This window comes from Crocodylus siamensis, chromosome 9 (genome assembly GCF_052110815.1).
Source record: "Crocodylus siamensis isolate JL-2025a chromosome 9, ASM5211081v1, whole genome shotgun sequence".
NCBI classification, from domain to species: Eukaryota; Metazoa; Chordata; order Crocodylia; family Crocodylidae; genus Crocodylus; species Crocodylus siamensis.
The window spans coordinates 58,461,772-58,480,819 of NC_143403.1; the positions used below are offsets into that span (position 1 = coordinate 58,461,772).

The following is a 19,048-nucleotide window of genomic DNA, read 5'->3' on the forward strand; positions in this document are numbered from 1 at the left end:
TAAGTACATGTACAAGAGCCATTCCACTTTGTGCTGGTGTGGTTGGGTGACAACAACTTTACGTAATCTTCCCCTTTCTGCAGTCATAAACCTGGCATCAGTACAGCCGGCCTCTGCAGGGACACTGCTTTAGACTTAATTAAAGGGGGTGGGAAGCTTTCAAGCTAGGGAAAAGAGCATGTACTAGCACTAACGCTGCAGCCCTGTAAGAGAAAGAGATGCCAGGAGAGTTTTCTACCAGTGTGTATCCCTGCTGAGCAAGCCAGAGTTAACCCTTTCCCAACTGCTACTTCTGCTTTCGCAGCACTGTGTGTCAAGGATTAAAAGAGCAAATCCAACATCTTTCCTTTGGCATAGGCACCAAGCTTGCATAGAGCAGTGGGTTAGCTCTTTGTAACATCTGTATGCTAACTGCTATGTAGAAATGTTACAGGAAGGTGCTCAACAACCAGATCTGCTAGGCAACTGCAAGGCTGAAAATGGATGGATGTACATTATATGCACTGGAGGGAGAATGAATTGAGAGCGTTCGGTTGCTGTAATGTGCTACGTGGTGATGGATGCATGAAGTCGCATGGGATTTGATTGATTGCTGGAAGGTCAGAAGGAGAAAATCAGCCTGTTCACCTCATCTGCTCTTACCTGAGAAAGCTGTAAGCACTGGAAATTCCCCAGAAAGTCTAAAAAGATAGCCAGAGGAAGACGTCAGCCTGATCTGCACCTCCATGAAGTCTTCATACAAACGTTTGCCCTTCTGATACGATAGCAGCTGATCAGAAGCCATAGTTTCCATTCTGCTGGAAATACTGACTTTTAAAAAAACAACAAAACAAAACAAACAAAACACCTTAATTCTAAATTGAACAAAAAACTAAAACCTGGAAATTTCTTGTGAAACACAAAACTGAAAATTTTAATTTTACAGCATTGAAACAGCATTTCAATAAAACAAAGTTCTTCACAATAAAACAAAGCTCTTCACTGTTGATCATCTATAATTTCATATAATTCATACGATAATGTTTTACAAAAAAGTCACTTATAAGCAAACATAATCCTTGTGTTCTGTTACCTCTAAGGAATAACCCAGCCTAACCAAAATGCTCCATCTCAAATATTATTACACAGTTAAATTCCATCAGAACTGACACATGTCTGTGAAACAAGTCTATTGTGACAAATCAGTATTTTCCAACCTCCTCTTGAAAATTTTTAAGCAGCTCACATTAAAATCCACATTTCTTCTCTTGTTTTTCTAACCCATTTATTTCTTTGTGCACAACTTGCAGGATTGCTCTTATTTTAGCCATATTAAAAAGACTGGGCTCTCACTTTGTTTCCTTTGCTTCTAACCAGGGTTGAGTTTGGCCAACTTTTTCCATTGCTAGGCTTCCCCAGCTCACATGGCTCTTGTCTCTGACAGATACCTGGTCATAGGCATCTATGATGGAGTCTTGCATACACATACACATGCTGAAAAGCTACTGCTTACTGCTATAGTTCAGAAACAGTAGGGAACAAGCACTGCCTTACCTTTTTCTTTACATAATTTCCCTTTGCTGTATATCTACCTGGTATCAGTACATCTGTCCTCCCTAGGGATAATACTTTAGACTAAATTAAAAGGTTGGGCAAATTTTTAGGCAAAAGAAGTCAAGCTGAGAATATAAAAGTATGGTGACACTGCAACAGACACATAGAGTAGCAAGCTCAGAAGCAGACATAAATATTACCCAAATCCTGAGGTGAGGAAATAATTGGCAAGAAGCAGTTCTAATTTCAAGAACAAAGGGGATATCTTTTTAAATCATCCTCTTTCCCTTTTTAAGGTGGAACAATCTCCTGCTAATAAGGTTAGAGAACATGAGGTGACTTCTCTTTTTGTGGATGCATAAATGTCATTGCCTTTGCTTTTGGTGCTCTCTTATAATGTGCCTGAGTTATACCTTCAGGCACCACTCCTGAACAGTTCTGCTTTATGACCTCAGATGTTGACATCATCAATAAAACAATGTTGAGCAATATTACAGCAGTCATCTCCAAAGGACTCAGGCACCAGAGACGACCATAATGCAGGGCAAAGGAATACGAGGCTTGCTTACACACAGAAGAGTTGTAGGCTTCACTTTCCAAACCACCTGCTGCTTTTGCCACCATGGATGATGCTGCAGTCCTCAGAAGAAAAGGTTACATCATGGGGAGCAATTTGGGGGAGAGCTCTTTTGCCAAAGTGAAATCTGCCTATTCAGAGCGCCTGAAATTTAACGTGGCAGTGAAAATTACTGACAGGAAAAGAGTTCCTGCTGAGTTCTTGGAAAAATTTCTCCCCAGGGAACTGGAGATATTGGCAAATGTAAACCATTGTTCCATCATCAAGATATACGAGATCTTTGAGACATCTGGCAAAGTCTATATAGTCATGGAGCTCTGTGTACATGGAGACTTACTGGAGTTCATCAAGAGCAACCGAGGCTTACCTGAAGGAGTAGCACGGAAGATGTTTCGCCAGCTATCTTGTGCCGTCAAATACTGTCACGATTTGGACATTGTCCACAGGGACCTGAAGTGTGACAACATCCTACTGGACAAAGACATGAACATCAAGCTGTCTGACTTTGGCTTTTCCAAACGGTGCTTTTGGGATGAGAATGGGAGAATGATCCTCAGCCAAACCTTCTGTGGCTCGACTGCTTATGCAGCTCCTGAAGTGATACAAGGTATTCCCTATCAGCCCAAAGTTTATGATATATGGAGTCTAGGCGTCATTTTGTATGTGATGGTCTGTGGGTTTATGCCATATGATGACTCCAATGTTAAGAGAATGGTCCGCCTACAGAAAGAGCGGAGAGTAATCTTCCCAGACTTCTTGACACAAGAATGCAAAGATCTTATTTTCCGAATGCTGCAGCCCAATGTGTCCCACCGGCTACAAATTGAAGATGTTTTGAGCCACACTTGGGTGCAAGGGAAGCACCGGAAGTCATACCACACATGCTTGAATAATCAATAAACCACTAAACACACAAAAGCACAAGCATGGAGGGTAAGTGGGATCTATTTTTAATCAGCTGTCCCACTGCTGAGGACTGTAACTGTTGCTATGATCAATGTTTTCCTTTGCTCAATATGCCCTGTCATTTTCACTGTGAGATCTTATAACCACTTTCACATTTAGAAACCAGCTATGTCACAGACAGCCCCCATGTAAAACAACATCGTTGCTGTTGGGGTTACTGTGAATGTCAGCTTTTGATGTCACACAGGTATTCTCCTTCCAGTGCTGTAGCCAGCAGTTGCAGCCTCTGCCCATCCCACCATTACCTCACTTACTGGCATCAGAAGCATGTATTGGTCCTTTCCATGGAGAGGCAATATCCTGTGCCAAAGAAATTAGAAACTATGATTGACATGACATGCCAGAGAAGTGAGAACTAGTCTCAGAGTTATCTAGGAGTGATCTTCTAAGAGTGTAATAAGAAGAGGGCTTATCAGCAGAAAATTGAGAAGGAGGGCTGGTGGGGCTGGATAGGATATGAGCTACTAGTCTGAGAAGCAACCATGACAGAGGCCAGAAACATCTTCAGAGTAGTTTGCTTGCTTTTCTCAGCCTCAGTGATCATTACTTCTTGTTCTTCCTCCTGATGATCTCAACAGAGCTCTCTGCCAATCAGGGAGGGGGCACAGGCTCAGTTCTTCGGTGCTGGAATTTAATAGCAAGGAAGCAAATTGTAATCCCATCAGGCCAGAAGTAAAGGCAGCACTAACATCTACGGCCCTGTTCACACTGCAGCTTTGAAGCAAGTCTGTAAACAGTTGAAGCCACTTTTGGCACTAACCCTGCTTTGTATCACATAGAAATATACCATACAAATGGCTGGATCTGTCGGTAGCTCTGCCAACTAAGTGTTTTGCCTCTCCCAGCAGCCTTGGATGCCCCAATGGAACTTGTTCAAGGAAGGAGATTGGGTTTGTTTCATTTTTGTGGGAGCTGAAGCCCCTGCCCAGGTTTGTAACAAATCTGGTCCTCCTTCCTTCCCCTAGGTCTACGAATGAAGACATCCCAGAGTGCACTGCACCACATACTGCTAACTTCAGCATGTTAGTACATAAACTCATCACATACCCTGTCCCCTGCTGAGATACTGTGGGACAATTCACCTGTTTTCCCAGAATTCACTTGCTTCTGGGTAGCACAATAGGCAAGGCAAGACGCACAAATACACTGATGACAGGAAAGCAGCTGTGCGACACACATGCAAAATCATAGGGCAAAGGTATTGTGCAAGCAGATAATCTGACACCCTGCAGACTGTCTCATTTCCTGCTCTAGTGAACTTCATTTACCAAGGACCTGCTGTCAAATGATATGTGGCAACCTTTTAATACTTTGCTTCCTGAGGAAACAGCATGCTCCAGTGGCCCTGGGGCAGTGGGCTTGTAGGAGACAAATTTTTCTCTCCCATCGCAACCCTTGATTCACTCTGTGATCTTGGAAGCATCACCTTAGCATTTAGAAACTTAGGACTGTACAGCACCTGCTGGGCTACCAAGTCCAATCCCCATCTAGCACAGGCACCAACCACATCCTATGATTCTTTCCCTAAACTTCTCATGCTCCTCCTGAAAGGTAGTTGCAGGGAGTGGGGAAGGGTGTTTGCCCCCTTCTTTGTAAAGCCCAGGGATGAATAACAGTAGAAAAGTCAACAGGAAATAAAGACTGTGACTTAACTGAGCAATGGAATTGTTTACTAATATATCAATAAAAGCACCATCTCTGTTTCAATGTATGCTTGGTGCATTGCAAATCACAACAGAAAGAGAAAGGGCTGAATCCTGAGCAACAGGAGCAAGGTTTGTCCTTAATCTCTCAAGACAGGAATGTCAAACTCACCTTGCCTCATGGGCTGGATCCTCACAGGAAGGTTTCTTGCAGGCTGGATTTGGAGGCAGCAACAGCCATGGAGATTAACACAGCCATCACTCATCCCGATTGCTGTGGGGGCATAGCCAAGAGAGCTCTGTACCCAGAATTTTGGCAGCAGGCCCCCTTCCCCAAATTCCCAGCACCCCCCTGGGAGTCCCATGGGCCAGATGACACTGCTCTGCTGGCTGAATCTAGCCTGCAGGCCAACATTTGACACCCCTATCTTAAGGCAACAGCTGCAGGGCAGTGCTATGACTAGAAGGCAAAAGGGCAGCTTCTGGAAGGAATACGTCAGCTTCTTTGCAACACTTTTTTTTTTCAGCCGCACTAAAAGAATTCAAATTACAGTTCACTCTTGCCAACTTGCATTTTTCCTCCTTCAAAATGTCAGGGACTGATTAAAAAAATACAAATCCTTTTCTTTCTCCCTCCCTCCAATTCTTGTGAATCAACATCACTGAGCAAATATTAAGCTGCCCTTTGCTTAAACGTGTTCCTGGAAAATATCTTGAGTATATTTATAGTGTAGCACAGGCTTTGATTGTGTCATCACAAGAGGTGGAGTGGGTCTAATCTGGCAACATCCGTCCTTCAGGTATTATTTGTATGCTTGGTGCAATCTAACCACTCAAGTGACAAAACCGGTTCTGCTGAAGAACACTTCTGCTGAACAATTTTATGGGACCCTTGACAGACTGCCTCTAGCAGAAATGATTTAGCAAAGTCAACCAGAGATGGGAAAATCATCCCAACTTTGCCTTTAATTTGGCAACCATATTTTTGAACAACAGTTTCCCAAGAACCCCCTACTGGCACAAGGCTGCTAAAATATTTATCTTCATTAATGACAATGGTCTCTAACATCCTTGTTTATTCAGCTTTGATAGTGTTCCTTAATGCATAATGAAGTGTGCTTTCTAATGAATACTTTCTTGGCACTTTGAAGACACTGTGCATTCAGCAAACTCTGATCTCTCTCAAAGTCAGAGCAGTTTAAAATTGAGCCACTTGTTACTGGCTTCATTAAATATGCGATGCAATTCTTAGCAGGCTGAACACCAGAGGTATTTTTAAACAAGTTATGTTTCTTTAATTAGCCTGAATAAAGCCCAAATCCCAGCTTCCCTCCCATGACCCACTGCAAATGGGATTAGCCATTTGCAAAATTGGTTCAATGGACATTTGGTGTAAATATTTCAGTGCTCAAAACAGTCAGAAACATATGCGCGCGTGCGCGCGTACACACACACACGCACACACACACGGGAAGATAAGCTTAAAGTCTGATAGTGCCTAAAGGGACAAATGCATCAGGGATCCATTTTGCTAGGCAGCTTACAGTTATACAAGCCAGCCTTCACCCTAAAAATAAGAGAAGTATATTTATGCTGTCAGTTGAAATTAAATGCATGTACTCAGTTCACATGACAAGAGAGAGGGAGAGAGACAAAGAACATGCACACATGTGCAAGTGTGAGTGTGAAAGCAAGTACACAGCCTGTATGCTCTGCAGTTATCTAACAAACCCTTAAAAAAATAGCTGGTCAATGAAAAGAATTCAATTCTAAGTCTCAAGTTCTTAGCCAAAAAGCAGTACTGGCAGTGTTTTGTTCTTCTTGCCCATTCGTGAATCACTGTCATTATTTATGCATTTCAGATCAGGATTGCTTTTTAATGTATGGACATTTCATTAGTGAATGATCAAAGTCTCCCTTGAACTATGGTATAAATTACTGGAAAATGTTCCTGCAGTTGTGACTCACAAAATTGAAGAAATCCTGATGTGACACTGTCAAAGTGCTGCATGTGTAAGACTCTGCATAAGGAAGACAAAGGTAATTATCTTTTATTGGACCAGCTCTATGGGTGGTATAGACATAGGCAAACTTTCAGGTATCTCAGTACTCCTCCAGGTCTGAATAAGGCCTGAGCCACAGGACTGAGTAAGGTACCTCAGCTCCCCATGCAACTCACGGGAAAAGTGAGCTAGACTCCCTGGAACAGGATTCACCATAGTCAGCCTGTGAAAAGAGTACTGTGAATCCCAAAAGCTTACCTACCTATGTCTATACCAACCTTGCAGTTGATGCTATAAAAGATGATCACCCAGAAGAATTCTTGCTTTTCACATATCTCCTGAACCGTCATGGTGACATCATCACCTCAACACTACCAAGACTTTACATAAGTCCTCTCTTTTGCTCTACAGACCAGTGATCAAAAAGGGTGCTGAGCACTTGAAACTCCCACTGATTCCAAATGAACCTTGCAGATTAATTAGTACCTCTGGAATCTGATCTGATCTGGTTGCATGTGTTCATGTGCAAACCTCAGACTTTTACGCAGCAGATTCAGGGGCATATATTAAGACCTGGCAGGATTTTCTCCTGCCTGCTATACATAGTTTTAGAAACCCTCTTCCCCCATCCCACTATAAGAGAGAAGAGCTGTGCAGTTATGATTACCTGGCACTTTTTTTTTTTTTTTTTTTTTAAGGCTCAGGCCTTAGATCCACAAAGGGATTTGGACACCACAATCATGTGTAGGCACCTGTCATTCCTGAGTAAAACACCTGAGTTCCCCACGCAATGCATGGGAAGAGTGAGCTAGACTCCCTGGAACAGGATTCACTCCAGCCAGCACCCTATACTCCACCCTTCTCCAAGATTTCTAGACCACAGAGAGATAACCTGCCTCCACCCAGGATTTGCAGCCCCCAACCCTCTCTAAGTGAAGGACCTAAGCCATTTCTATTAAAACAAAGAAGAGATCTCTATCTTTTAAAACACACCCAGAGGCAGGGTCAGGGTGACTCTCCTTCCCTCCCTGTCCCCACCTTATTATATAATAACCTTTTGGTTAGGATATGGAGACCTAAGTTCAAATCTCTCTTGTACCTGAGGCAATTTAGACCCATACCTCCCAGGAGAGTGCCCTGACAAACATATAATTAAAAGCTAATGGTGCACTTCCCAGCCCTCCTACCAAAGTGCTTCCACACAGCTGAAAAAAAATTCAAGTTCTGCTGGAAGAAAGAGACCTGGCTTCCCATCCCTGTTGCAAGGAGTGTTCTTGATTTTAATTAGACAGTCAAGAGATAAAGTGTGTAAACAGTCCTAGGAGCAGGGACCAGAACAGGGATCTCCAGTGAGGACCCTTACCACAAGGCCATGGGTCACGCTCACTCTCTGTCTTCTTCAGCCTAATGAATCTTAAACTGAGTAGCAGCCCTAATCGAGGTCTGAATGCTAGTGGCAGAGGGATGGTTAGTTAAGTTTGAGACTCTCAGGCATGCCTAGGTATTAGACAGATGCTGAGCCGCTCAGCGTGGGCAAGAATATAGAGATCTTTACTTGTGTCTGTGCGATAGGTGGGTGTTTGAGAAAGAAAGCTATATCAGATGAGGAAAGTCAGACAGGGGAAGACTAATGCAGGGGTCCTGGTTTTCTCTGTTTAGAAATCCCAAATTCTCAGATAAAAACTACAAATTCTCTGATTAAACCCCCAAATTCATGATTAAAATGAAACACCACTATATATATAGGTATCAACTGAACACAATGTTTTCTTGATATATTTACAGTTTTAAATCCTACCAGTGCCTCAGTCACTACGATAAAATACATTCTGAATTCCTATACATTTTGGTATTTATTTTGGGGTTTTTATCCTGAAAAATCAGAGCTCCCCCTGCCCCCTTAGCTCACTAGGATGCAGGTCCAGGACCCTCACTCCCAAGCCACAGCCCCTGCCCTTCCCCCCCCCCCCAGACCCGTCAGAGAGGGCCCCAGCTGCCAGGGTTACAGGGCCAGCTACCCAGATCCGCAGGCCCCTGCCCCCTGCCGCAACACCTGAGCCCTGGCTGCCACCCGTGGGAGGCAGCAGGTGCTGCGGCAGAGCAGAGGGCAGCTCCCCCAGGACAGGGCAGCAGGGTGGGGAGCCTGAGCCCGCAGCAGGCAGCCTGCCCCACCCCTACTCCGTGCACAGATATGGGGAGCACATGCTCCCCAGGATTGCGGCAGCAACAAGAAGCCAGCCGCACCCCCACCCCCTGGACAAGCCACCTGTGGCCCCGTCCCACTCCCTGCTGGGCCCGAGTTTCCCAGCCCCAAGTCCCCAGTCCCTTGCACAGCCCGAGCTGGGCAATAGCCCCAGTCCCTGCCCCAGCTCTCCAAATCCTTCTATCCCTCTATACAGATGCCTCACCCCCCACATCTTCCCCCGCCTCTACTTACTTGCTGGAGTTGCTCTCCAGGCTGACTGGTGGCCATGTGCATATACATGCACATGATGTCCCCTGCCAAACTGCCCTCCTCCCGCTCCTCCAGCCCCTTGCAGGCTGGAACTCTGCTCTTTGCAAAAGTGGAAAATCCATGAGTTTTCTCTATTAAAATGAAAAACCAGTGTTTTTCTTGAGTAAAAGGGAAAATCTGCAGCTTTTTTAATTTTTCCATGGGAAACGGAAAACCCAGATCCCTGCTAATAAGTTTACTCAAGGTCACAATATTAGCCTTAGAGCTGGGATTAATAGTTCTCAGACCTCAAGGCAAACCAAGGCAGCAATGGAAAGGTAACACGAAAATTGATCTGGAAGGGATAAGCAAAGGTGCCACAAGGTAGAAGGAGATTGTAGGTTGTAATTAAGGGAGTTATAGGCCCCCAAGGCCTGTGAGACCAGGACAAGGGCAAGGGTGCACTGGGATTAGAGTCCACGCTTCCCATCTCTCAAACTTCTGCTTTGACCATGAGATCATCCTTGCTGCATTTAGGCCACACTGCTCACACACAGATCTCATTCAGATGATTGTGTAAGAATACTGTATGCACCGGTATAACCTAGGTTCAAATACCTGGAAGAGTCTGCTTTCCATCTCTGAGCCAAGACTGCCTCCTTTGGCGTCAGTGTTTGCACGGAGCACGTCTCAGGCCTAGACTTCCTTTCTCTACTGTTTGGTCTTGCTGAGTTTTTCTTTGCTAAGTGCTTGAACACGTGTTTGCTGCTTGCCTTTACCTTCAGCAATCTGCAAAGAAAACAAAACAGAAATGAATGAAAATCTGTTTCTTCTTTACAAGCTGGAGGCCAGAATTTGGTGGGTAGGTTTTAAGGCTTCTTACACTTCAAATGCTGCATTTGGACTATCTCATTTTTAATAGCCACTTATCACATTCCCTGTCTTTGTCTGGTCCCACATCTCACTCTGCAGGTCCTCCCACTGCAAAAATGATTTTAACAGAAAGAATGTCTTTTGTCCACTCTGGTTTTTCTGACCTTTCCCTCTCTTTTGTGCCTATATCCAGGCTGTAGCCAAATCTTGCTCCTTCTTCCCCAAAACATCTAGAATTCGACCTTTTACTTTTATTCAATCTCCTCCGGACCCCAATTATTTCCCCTCACTTTCCTGTCCAGATAGTGAAGTGGGATATACATCATATTTTATACTCAGTCACTGTTCATAGCGTCTCTGCTTTATGACATCATACGTCCACATCACATAGTAAACAATAACAAAGGTTCCACATCAACTGACTTAAGAGAACAAGACATCCTGGATGACTACCATGGAAAATATATTAACAGACTGCTAGCATATGTAACGCACAGGCAACTTCAACTAATGAATCCCTTGTTGCCTCTGGCACCATGGATGATGCTGCAGTCCTTAAAAAGAGACACTATGTGCTGGGAATGAAACTGGGAGAAGGATCTTATGCTAAAGTAAAATGTGCCTACTCCGAAAAACTGAAATTCAATGTGGCAGTAAAGATCATAGATAAGAAAAGAGCGCCTCGAGACTTCCTGGAAAGATTTCTCCCCAGGGAAATAGATATTTTAGCAAAAGTAAATCACTGCTCAATTGTCAAGACCTATGAGATATTTGAGATATCTGACCGCAAAGTTTACATTGTGATGGAGCTCGGTGTACAAGGAGACCTACTGGAGTTCATCAAGACTAGAGGGTCAATCCCTGAGAATGTAACTCGCAAGATGTTTTACCAGCTAGCCTCTGCCATCAAATACTGTCATGATCTGGATATTGTCCACAGGGATTTGAAATGTGAGAACCTCCTTCTAGATAAGGATTTCAACATCAAGCTATCAGACTTCGGATTTTCTAAGTGTCTGTCTCGGGATGAGGATGGAAAAATTACTCTCAGTAAAACCTTCTGTGGTTCTGCTGCATATGCTGCCCCTGAAGTTCTACAGGGCATTCCCTATGAGCCCAAGATTTATGACATATGGAGTCTAGGTGTCATTCTATTTATAATGGTCTGTGGATCAATGCCATATGATGACTCAAATGTTAGAAAGATGCTGAAGATTCAGAAAGAACACAGGGTGCACTTCCCAAGGTCTAAAACCCTGACAATTGAATGCAAGGATCTAATTTACCAGATGCTGCAGCCAGATGTGAGTCGGAGGTTGAACATTGATGAGGTTTTGAGTCACATTTGGATGCAGGCTCCAAAATCCCAAGGTCCTTCATCAGCTTTATATGCAAAGGCAGGCGAGTGTTCTCGGAACCTGGAAGAGGTAAAGTCAGAGCACAAGCAGGAAAGCAAGCACCAGGCGGAAACAAAAACAGACAAGAAGCATGAATTTAAAACAGCAACCAAGTTGAACTTGTCTGTAAATGCCGAAGATGCTGTGCAAGAGGAAGGGCAAACAGAAACTGATATTCTTGCAGACCAAATGGAAAAAACACAGATAAAAAATGGCAGCAATTAAAGAATATCTACCTGCAAGATTGGTATTTTTCTCAGCACCAATGTAAATAATGATCAAGATGTTAAGTGAACTTTTAAAAGGGACTAAAGGAGGAAGCAGCAAAAAAGCCTAGAACTATTAACAATTACATGATTTTTTTGATGTCTCTCTTGATAATCATATAGCTGAATCAATAAATCACTAAATTCATTATCACATGTTAACCAGAAGGAAAGGAGTATATTTTTTTCCCTCCGTGTTGGAATGGTGTGTATTCTAGCCTAGTACAAGCCTCCTTTTACTATCTGTCCTTTTCCAATCTTGTGCTGTTATAGGACCTATCAGCATGTTAATGTTTGGGAACACAGAGAATTGCAGCCTGCTCATTCTTTTACTCAGAGGAACAAAAAGTTATTGTTTCCTTCTGCTAAGCACTTCTTTGAGCAACAGGATGCAATGTTGATCTCTCAAGTCATCTGAAACTGTTGTACTTTAAAGTACCTTGTTCTTACGTGCAAGTCATCAGCTCCAGACCTGGCCACACATGTAGACTCAGGCTGTCACAAGGCCAAGATCCATTAAAACAAGTTTGCATGGTTCCCAATTTGTGCGTGCAGGCACACGAAAGGGCATTTTAAGACTAACTTTCATATGCCAGTCACAGCCGTGCGAAGCCTGCAGGGTTCAGTTCGTGATCCTGTCCCTGAAATAATCTCCATAATTTACTCCACAGGAGGCTGAAAGTGAAATAACCCCTGTGTGTTCACAGGCTGCGACCTGCACAGATGGACTTCCTCCTTTGAACAGTCACACTTCCCCCAATCTCTGGAAGACCCCAGCTAGCCCGTTGTTGATGGAAACCTCATTGACATCTTCCTTTTCCCACTTTGTTCTATACACGGTGGCTTAATTGTATGATTTGTACCATAAAACAATTCTAATTAAAGATATTCCAGGGCAGCTCTTGAGAAAAACCAAGGTGAAATTCTGCATTTTATTTATTTATTTTTGCTAATTCCTCTGTTGTTTCTTCTTAAGCAGCAGAATCCAGTGTGTCGGGTTCCTACGAACGGCAGCAGATGATCTGCAGCATCCCCCATCTCCAGGCTGTCTCATGCAGACAGTCCTGACTCCTTACTACTACGCAAAGTATTTTTTGGAACAATAATTGACTGGATTCCTGCTTTCATTTAGAACCCAAACAAGGTTTCTTGCCACGTTTCCTATTTTTGCAGGCAGCTGTTCCCATGCGATGTTTGTCCCAGAAAGCTGACCCAATTAGGTTGTATGGTATGATGCAGTAGACCTGCTTCATACACCTCCCTCTACCCTAATTGTTCTCATGTCACCAAAGGGGTTTCCTAGCAAAGCAGGTTGATGCTTTAATCTCTCATCTCAGAGCACAGCCTTATATCAGGCCAGGGAAAGTGCATCTGAAGCATTGACTGTTGGCTTTGTCAACCATCCCACAAAACCATCAGCATGCAGTCCTAGTACTGTGCCTCTTTAACATGCAAGAGAAGTACTGTACCAAAAAGATACAGCACTCTGATGCCTGTTACATAGACATTGTCACCAGAGTCCCAAGTCTCTACTGAAAGGGCTAACACAGGCCAAAAGCAATGTGTATTAGCAGAGCAATGTGAGTGAAATTCATATCGCAGGTTGCACAAAACCATTTCCTCACTGTCAAGTGAATGAAAGACTCACCTGTGCTATTAAACAAGCCAGTGCAGAAATACAACCCTACACATGCTAGGCAGGGGGCAGTTTAGAGAAACTGTTGGCTTTCCAATATCAGAACGCAGGCAATATCAGGTAGGCTCCAGCACACATGTTCCCTTTACTGTTATTTCTCCATCCTCTGTGGACCTTACTAGAAATTTTTCCATTCTTGACAAGCTTCTGAGGACGGCAACAGTAGACCAGAGATAGCTCAGTGAATCCTCTGTGCTTTTTTAACATCTCTCATATACCTAGCTTTCCTTGCTGCAAAAGCAGCTCAACCCATACTTAAAGAACAGGCAATTTATCAGGCACCAATTCCTTTTCCCTTCCAGAGAAGTCTGAAGTGTTCGTGTGAAGACAGCTTTGCATCTTCGAAGAATCTGCGTTCTCATTCGTTCATTTGCATAACCCCAGGAAGCAGCCGAGGTAAATTGAGCCATTTTACAAAAGAAACAACCGCACAGGAAACTAAAGGCTCTCAGCCAGTGTTGCAGCAAGTCAGTAGCAGAAGTGGGATTAGAAGTCAAGTTTTCTGGGTTTCCAATCTCAAATACAAGCCAGTAGGTCCAAATGCCTTTTCCTTCAAGGGTAATCATTTTCTACCCACAACACCCCCCTCCTCTCCCCCAACACCATAGAACTGAACTACTGAACAATTTCTTCTCTGATCACTTAAGGAAACCCTCATAGAGACACGCGCAGGTCTGGAGAGCTGCACTACGTTCCACTCCTTGCAGAGTAGGATATCAACAACCACAACTGCAGATTATGGTCAAGTCAGATCTTGTCCATCTTACAGGCCCCTGTGTCCACTGGCTTCCACCCTATCTTCATCCATCGCCACTTGCATCCCTGCTAGGGACTAATTAGGGGCTTGGCAGTGGAGTGGCATCCGGCTACAAATCCAGAGGTATCACTTGAAGCCTTACTCCACACTTGTGCAGACAGTCATCCTTAGTCAAGCCAGCTGTGATTAGGATACTTGGCCACTGAGTCCAGGGAGGCAAAGGCATGTGGATAGGATTCTAGCCACATTCTCATGTGCTTTAACCATACCAGCCCAACAGGCCACCTAAGCTCTGCTGAACCTTTGACCATTTCCCCCCAATCCAAGCAATAATCTTTCAAACACTTCTTAGTGTCCCTAACACTGCAGCTCACTCTCATCATGTATTTTGGTTCCTCCCAGAGCAAGCACTGGATGGCTTCTCTCTTCCCCATCTCTGCAACACCAAAAGGGACCTGGCTGAAGCCCCCCTGTTCAGCCTGGAAGCCCAGTACACTTTGGAGCTGCAAAAGCAATGGTAAACCTGAGAAGGTAAGTTAAAAGCATTAAAAAAGGGAGTCATCAGAAAAAAAAATTGTGTTTGGCAAAACTAAGGGTAGTTAGAATGAGTTTTCAAAAACTATATTAGGAGCAAAAGAAAGCTGAGCCATAGCATAATCTGGTAACTAAATGAAGACAGCAAAACTTGTTAGGAGCGATGCAAAAATGACACATGTATTCAAAAAATAGTTCTGTTCAGCATGTGGAAATAACCAGGATGAAGTGATTGTGTAACATCAGCGGGTGAAATAACAAAGGAAAATGTTAACATACATTATCTAAAAATAAACATTTTAAGCTAAAACATCTAGATAAATTGCACGCACACAGTCATAAAAGAATGGACTTGGAAGGTACTAGCCTTGCAGATATTAATTGTAATACATCTCAGAATATCACAAAATTCCAGAAGATGGCTAATATTATAACACTATTAAAAATAACAATAAAGCAACACAACTCAGCTAACTATAGGAAAGGTATTCTAACATCAATTACATGCAAAAGATAACAGAACAACAGACCATAGAATCTCAGTTCTTGGAAGTTTTTAAAGAGAAATTTAGGCAGATAGTGACTGGGATGGTTTAGCCAAGAATGATCCTGCCTTCAACATAGCGTTGGACGAGAGGACCTCCTAAAGTCTCTTCCAGCCCTACTTTTCCATTGTTGGTTGACTTAATTGACAAATTAGTGAATAATTAATGCTAGTCAAAATGGTTTTACAGAACATAGGTCTCGTCAAACAAACCCAATTTAATTCTTTGAATCAATAAAAATCTGGATGATAAAAGTAACTGGAGATCTAATGTACTTAGAAATTTGCAAAATGTTTGACTTAGTCAATTCTTAATCCATTTATCATATAATTTACAGGCACTTGTGGTGGAACATTTTTAATAATGACTTTCTGTGCTACTAACTGACAGGTTCCAAGAAGAAGCTGTCGATAGCAACCTCCTCATTAAAGGGGGAGGTTCAAGTGGTGTCTGCCAGGATCAGTACTAAGCCAGATTCCACTTAACATTGTCATCAAAGGTTTGAAAGTAAATATTAAAACAAAAAAAACAGTGCTGAGAAAATTCATGGAGACCAGTGGTGAATAACAAGGATGACAGGGCAGTCAACCAGTATGATATGGATCACACGGCAACCTGCATCCATTGTAAAAAAAAAAAGAAAAGAAAAGCACGTTAATCCAACCAGATGGAAAGTTAAATACCCAAGAGCAAGAAAGGCAAGTCAGGGATACAGAATAGAGCACTGGACTCTGGAAAGCAACAACTGAGAAGTGAGGGGTCATAGCAAGCGGGATATTCAGCCTGAACTTTTAAGTGTGGATGTAAAAAACCAAATACTATCTTGGGATATATAAATGGCTAAAGTGGTGAGTAGGAGGAAATAGGTTTTACCTCTGTATATAACACTGCCTAGACTGACAATGGATACAGTTCTGGTGTCTGAATTTTGACAAGGATTGAAAAAAAAAATGATCTAGGAACTAGCAAAAACAGCTCTCAGTGAGACTTGCTGAGAACAACTCTGCTTAGTTTTTCCAAAAGGCAGATGTAGAGGTGATTGAGCCAGGCTGAATTTCTATTTTCAGGGTGAAACAGCTGAATACATCTAGTTGCTGCATATAAAGGTATTATCTTGCATGAGAAATATATAACTAGGTGTGGAAAGATGTGTACACAAGTGTGGAGCCTCCATATAGGGTTCTATTCTCTGAATTTTACAGCAGAAGTGAACATGGGTAAATTAGATTACATTTACACTGTTCAGCTTTAAGAAACAAGAGTATTAGCCACCAAAATAGATTTTTATATTTATTAGATTCAAAAAAGCTCAATGTCTTCAGATCTTTGAAAAATTTGCAAGCTGTCCTGGTTGAACTATACTTATTTAAAAAAAGAGGCTTTTCTCAGTGGCTCTTATGGTATAGTAAATAATGTGTTTTAGAAGCATCATTATAATAGATTGAATAACATTTCTAAGACTGGACAATTTAAGACTTAAACAGGGAGCCATTTTTTGAAAGTCAAGCATTCCATAGGGCTTCTCTCAGGTTATTTTGCCTTCTCATAAGCCATACAAGCAATACCCTAAGACTGAGGCTACTACTTATGTTAGTATCCAACCTACATGCAAAATACAGTAGCATAGCAGGCCAAAACATATCAATACATAAGAAAGCAAAAAAAACTAGTACTTTTCAGACAAGAAGAGCAGGAAAGTTAATTTAAATTTTTTCTATTCGGCTGGTAGGAATGAATGGAGTAATCATTTCACCAGGGAGTTAAAAGTGCAAATAAGCTGAGGTTTCTTGCAGATGATGTGCTAGAATCTGATCTTGGATCTTTGGTTCTAGCTGCTTTATAATCATTCTGAAAAAGGCATGTTAATTCACCAGCCATTGTTAACAGCTCTGTTTTGTGACATCACACGTCTACCTCATATATTAAACAATGCTGAAGGTTCAATCTGAACCAGCTTGAGAGAACAGGTCATCTCATAACCACCATGGATTTTATACAAGCAGACTACTAGCATCCATGATGCGCCATCAACTTCAATTTACGACTCACTTGTTGCCTCCAGCACCATGGATGATGCTGCAATCCTTAAAAACAGAGGCTACATCCTAGGGACTATTCTGGGAGAAGGGTCTTATGCTAAAGTGAAATCTGCCTACTCTGAAAAAATGAAATTTGATGTAGCAGTAAAAATCATAGACCGTAAAAAAGCTCCTCCTGATTTCCTAGAAAAGTTTCTCCCCAGGGAACTAGATATTTTAGGAAAGGTGAGGCACCGCTCCATTATCAAGACCTATGAGATATTAGAGACCTCTGAAAGCAGAGTCTACATTGTGATGGAGCTTGCTGCAAAAGGCGACCTACTGGAGTTCATCAAAAGTAAAGGAGCAATGACTGAGGACGTAGTTCGCAAGATGTTTTGTCAACTGTGCACCGCCATTAAGTATTGCCATGATCTGGATTTTGTCCACAGGGATTTGAAATGTGAGAACATACTTCTAGATAAGGACTACAACATCAGACTATCGGACTTCGGCTTTTCCAAACAACTGAGTCGGGATCAAAATGGGAAAGTTATTCCGAGTCAAACTTTTTGTGGTTCTGCAGCATATGCCGCCCCTGAAGTTCTACAGGGCATTCCCTATCAACCCAAGATTTATGACATATGGTGTCTGGGTGTCATTCTGTTTATACTGGTCTGTGGATCGATGCCTTATGACGACTCAAATATTAGAAAGATGCTCAGGATGCAGAAGGAACACAGAGTGCACTTCCCCAGGTCTAAAAACCTGACAGTCGAGTGCAAGGATCTAATTTACCGCATGCTGCAGCCAGACGTGAGTCGGAGGTTGCGCATTGAAGAGGTTTTGAGCCACACTTGGATGCAAACACCAAAATCTCAAGCTCCTTCAGGAACTTTGGCTGCAAAGGAAGATGAGCATTTGCAGAATCTAGAAAAGGTAAAGTCAGAACAACATTAGGAATCTGAGCTCCCAGTGTAACTAGACAACAAACCTAAGTCTAAAGCAACTGCTAAACTGAATATAGTGCCAGAAACAGAGGATGCAGTGAACCAGGAGGAGCATGCAGAGGTCAATGATCTTGCAGACCAAATGTGAAGAACAGAGATAAAAATGAGAGCAATTAAAGATCTAACTGCCAACATAGCTCTCACACAAGTTACGAGTTAGAGCAGGAAGAGCCTAGTACAGGAGAAAGTAAAGTCCATTCATAAAAAGCAACTATTTTATAGCAATTCCATTAAATTTTCTTCTAAACTGGTAACTATGTTGCTGAATTAAGGGGTTAAACAAGGGGACATAATTTTAGTGCTGGTTAGTGACTTTGCAGACCCATTCATCGTAAAAGCTTATGGAGCACTTTTTCCTTCTATAACCTGCCATGCTGAAAGTGCTGCCCTGACCCAAAGCTTCGTTCTGCACAATGTGTCATTAGTCTCCTCCCCAGTTCATATGTGGAAACAAAGAGCAGCAACTCGCCCTCTCCATGCCCATGTTGTGATATGCATGAAACAAAGGGCCATTGTTCCTTCCCATCAAACGCTGACGCCAGGGTGACAGAGTCACGGCGCGTGCCAATTTCCCACTCAGATTCACTATGGACTGAATGCAGCACCATCACAACAGCAGGTCTAATTTGGTTTTTCCTGATGGAAGCAAATAGGTTTTGCTAAACTGTGCGCGCCCCACTGTTAAGAAAAACCTGCTGCGCAGTTTATTTCAAATACCTAATAGGTTGGACTTCAGGAAAAAAGGCAGCAGACGCAGCATTTGCCACATTTTAACGGTAGACAGCTATTGGTACAA

The 19,048-nt window shown here is 42.7% G+C and overlaps 3 protein-coding genes across 3 annotated transcripts; all 3 read left to right on the forward strand.

Moving 5' to 3' along the window:
* The first annotated feature begins 2,155 nt into the window (after positions 1-2,155).
* Positions 2,156-3,010, forward strand: LOC149857699 (testis-specific serine/threonine-protein kinase 1-like). Its single transcript, XM_090062860.1, has one exon. It carries the CDS (start codon positions 2,156-2,158, stop codon positions 3,008-3,010), a length of 855 nt encoding a protein of 284 aa, XP_089918986.1.
* Positions 3,011-10,565: 7,555 nt separating this feature from the next.
* Positions 10,566-11,651, forward strand: LOC149857700 (testis-specific serine/threonine-protein kinase 1-like). Its single transcript, XM_090062944.1, has one exon. It carries the CDS (start codon positions 10,566-10,568, stop codon positions 11,649-11,651), a length of 1,086 nt encoding a protein of 361 aa, XP_089919070.1.
* Positions 11,652-17,290: 5,639 nt separating this feature from the next.
* LOC149857701 (testis-specific serine/threonine-protein kinase 2-like) lies at positions 17,291-18,518 on the forward strand. Its single transcript, XM_090062886.1, has one exon. It carries the CDS (start codon positions 17,291-17,293, stop codon positions 18,200-18,202), a length of 912 nt encoding a protein of 303 aa, XP_089919012.1. The 3' UTR covers positions 18,203-18,518.
* The last annotated feature ends 530 nt before the right edge of the window (positions 18,519-19,048 follow it).

Coding starts and splice junctions, on each gene's coding strand:
- LOC149857699 (XM_090062860.1), top strand. CDS start 2,156: ATGGATGATGCTGCAGTCCTCAGAAGAAAAGGTTACATCATGGGGAGC.
- LOC149857700 (XM_090062944.1), top strand. CDS start 10,566: ATGGATGATGCTGCAGTCCTTAAAAAGAGACACTATGTGCTGGGAATG.
- LOC149857701 (XM_090062886.1), top strand. CDS start 17,291: ATGGATGATGCTGCAATCCTTAAAAACAGAGGCTACATCCTAGGGACT.